The sequence below is a fragment of the Notolepis coatsorum genome (assembly GCF_963971535.1).
Source record: "Notolepis coatsorum genome assembly, chromosome: 13".
Lineage (NCBI taxonomy): Eukaryota > Metazoa > Chordata > Actinopteri > Aulopiformes > Paralepididae > Notolepis > Notolepis coatsorum.
Window position 1 is genome coordinate 17,054,490 of NC_140177.1, and position 3,315 is coordinate 17,057,804.

Below are 3,315 nucleotides of genomic sequence, written 5' to 3' on the forward strand. Positions count from 1 at the left end.
GAGACTGTTACCATGGTTACTCATGTCCTGTCTAATGCCACTGGCTGCACACTGCACTGCGGCCCTCACTTATGTAATTCATGTGTGCGCGCGCGTGGGTGTTGGTGTGTTGGATGCGTGCGCGACTTGCGCAACTGATAATCTGAATCACAGACTACAACCTGAGAGACACGGGCGCCGCTCGTCTCGGCCTGTACAACATCACTTCGGTCATATTCCAGTGAATACGGTAGTGGTTGGTGGGTTGCGGCTAGAGGGCAGTCGGTGTGTGTCGTCTGAAGTCAACAGTTGTTTCACAGTTTAGCGGTCTGTTATATCTGATCTGCGAGCGTGAGAAAACACGAACGGTGCAATGGACGTCTTTCTCAGAATAAGACGCCAACGAAATAAGTATTTGGCCAAACATATCTTCTTCTCGGCGACAAAAATGTGTTACTATTATTATAATTTCTTATTTTTTTTGGACATGGTTGAACTTGTCAGCAGTCGTCGGCGAACAGGGGTGTGACGTCACGTGAAGTCAACGAAACACGGATGCCATCTAGCCACGCCCCCCTCAGATTTCACTCGTTTACCTCTCATCCCTGCATCAGGGAAGAAGACAGACGGACCGAACTGCTCTCTACTTCTGACAGGTGATTCTAATATTTCACCTCAGTTTGGACTAATATACTAGTATAATATATATATATATATATATGTAAATATATTGTATTTATACCACTGGACCAGTGGTATATGCAGATGAGCAGGGACTGTATAAAGACACCAGTAGATTATGTAGTGTGTGTAGTTCTATAGTATAAGTATTTATAGGCATGTTGGACTTTCTTTTGGCAATGGGAGGGCCTTTTTTCATTGAGCTCGTATCCTTATCATTAGAGCACAAGTATATTGTGTACTTTTATTATTATACAATGTGTCTGTCCGACAGTGTGTGTCAGTGGGTTTATACCGGTGGTCACAGTGTATTAATAGCAGTGGTGACATTAAACGGCCGAATTCTTGACCTTGCCTCTCCAGACCCTTACAGAGAGGTATGGTGGTAGTTTGATGATGATGGTTCTCAGCTGGTCCCAGCTTTCTCATCTAGACCCTGCTAGACCAGGCTCCAGACAGGTGGTCTTAAAGCAGCTTCCTGCAGACTGGGTTCTGTTTCTTCTGTTCCTGTGTCTGTGGTTGTCATGACTACGGCTGTGTTTATGTATCACAGTATTCAACTGTATAGTCACACTCCTATGCAGAGAGTTGGAAGACGTTCCACTGTCAAACACCTCTGTCCAAACAGGAAGTAAACTATAACCGGTGCTTCCTATACTCTTATTATTTCTCTTCTCTATTATATTATTGTCCCCCCCCCCATATTTTTTATAAATAAGAATAGAAAATAAGTTGAAAAAAGTTTATAAAAAAAAGTCTGTGCAGCCTTGTTTATTCACCATGTCCATGGAAACGACGATGAACGCAGCCATAAAGGTCTGGTTTCCTTACGGAGAAAAGACATGAACTGTAGTCTGTTTACTTTTATGATAACTACATCACTGCATAACTCATAGATGTTCAGACAAGCTTCATTTTAGGTTATTTGTGATACTATCTATACGCCCAATTTACATTTTACAATCGCTACATTGTCTTTCAAACTGATTTGGTCACATAGAGCCAGAGGTGTTTAGCAGGCTGTGACGTACAGGTGTAGAGACAGGTGTTTAGCAGGCTGTGACGACGTACAGGTGTAGAGACAGAGGTGTTTAGCAGGCTGTGACGTACAGGTGTAGAGACAGAAGTGTTTAGCAGGCTGTGACGTACAGGTGTAGAGACAGGTGTTTAGCAGGCTGTGACGTACAGGTGTAGAGACAGAGGTGTTTAGCAGGCTGTGACGTACAGGTGTAGAGACAGGTGTTTAGCAGGCTGTGACGTACAGGTGTAGAGACAGGTGTTTAGCAGGCTGTGACGTACAGGTGTAGAGACAGGTGTTTAGCAGGCTGTGACGTACAGGTGTAGAGACAGGTGTTTAGCAGGCTGTGACGTACAGGTGTAGAGACAGAGGTGTTTAGCAGGCTGTGACGTACAGGTGTAGAGACAGGTGTTTAGCAGGCTGTGACGTACAGGTGTAGAGACAGGTGTTTAGCAGGCTGTGACGTACAGGTGTAGAGACAGGTGTTTAGCAGGCTGTGACGTACAGGTGTAGAGACAGGTGTTTAGCAGGCTGTGACGTACAGGTGTAGCGACAGAGGTGTTTAGCAGGCTGTGACGTACAGGTGTAGAGACAGGTGTTTAGCAGGCTGTGACGTACAGGTGTAGAGACAGGTGTTTAGCAGGCTGTGACGTACAGGTGTAGAGACAGGTGTTTAGCAGGCTGTGACGTACAGGTGTAGAGACAGAGGTGTTTAGCAGGCTGTGACGTACAGGTGTAGAGACAGAGGTGTTTAGCAGGCTGTGACTTACAGGTGTAGAGACAGAGGTGTTTAGCAGGCTGTGACGTACAGGTGTAGAGACAGGTGTTTAGCAGGCTGTGACGTACAGGTGTAGAGACAGGTGTTTAGCAGGCTGTGACGTACAGGTGTAGAGACAGGTGTTTAGCAGGCTGTGACATACACGTGTAGAGACCATCTCTGCCTCTCTCTGTGTCTCTGTCTCTCTCTGCGTCTCTGTCTCTGTCTCTGTCTCTGTCTCTCTCTCTCTCTCTCTCTCTCTCTCTCTCTCTCTCTCTCTCTCTCTCTCTCTCTCTCTCTCTCCAGGCTGAGTATAGAGAGATGTTGCCGCAACACCTGAAGCAGATCAGAGTGCTGAAGCTCAACGACAAGGATGAACTAGAGAATACTCTATTTAGACTCGACCAAGGTAACTACCATTCTATCTGTCATCTATGTCCCAGGTAACTACCACTGTCATATATCTATGTCCCAGGTAACTACCATTACCTTATATCTATGTCCCAGGTAACTACCATCACCTTATCTATGTCTAAAATAAGCCAAAATACCACATTCCTGGCACGTAAGTCTGAGATGTTGGATAGAAAAACACTAAGGATGTTATCAGGTGCCCTGATCCAGAGTCATTTTGACTACGCTGCCCCCTTCTGGTACAGTAGTGCACCCCAGAGAATAAAAAATATATTTCAGACTGCCCAAAACAAAATGATTAGAGTAGTGATGAAGCTTCCTACCCGCACTCACCTGGATGTAGCCATATTTAACCAATTTAACTGGCTCCCAGTGGAAAAACAGGTGATTCAAATTAAGTTGGGCCTTACCCATAAAAGAATGTTCAATAGGGTCCCCTCATATTTGTCCAATTATTTTATGTGCT

The 3,315-nt window shown here is 45.1% G+C and overlaps 1 protein-coding gene across 1 annotated transcript in view; it reads left to right on the forward strand.

Annotated features, from left to right (window-relative positions):
- Window positions 1-2,756: 2,756 nt before the first annotated feature.
- Window positions 2,757-3,315, forward strand: part of LOC311239274 (glycogen debranching enzyme-like) — a gene marked incomplete at its 5' end in the record, with an annotated part of 62,826 nt that continues 62,267 nt past the window's right edge. Inside the window, 1 exon segment of the mRNA XM_084327579.1 lies at window positions 2,757-2,844. Coding sequence (XP_084183705.1) covers window positions 2,757-2,844 — 88 coding nt within the window.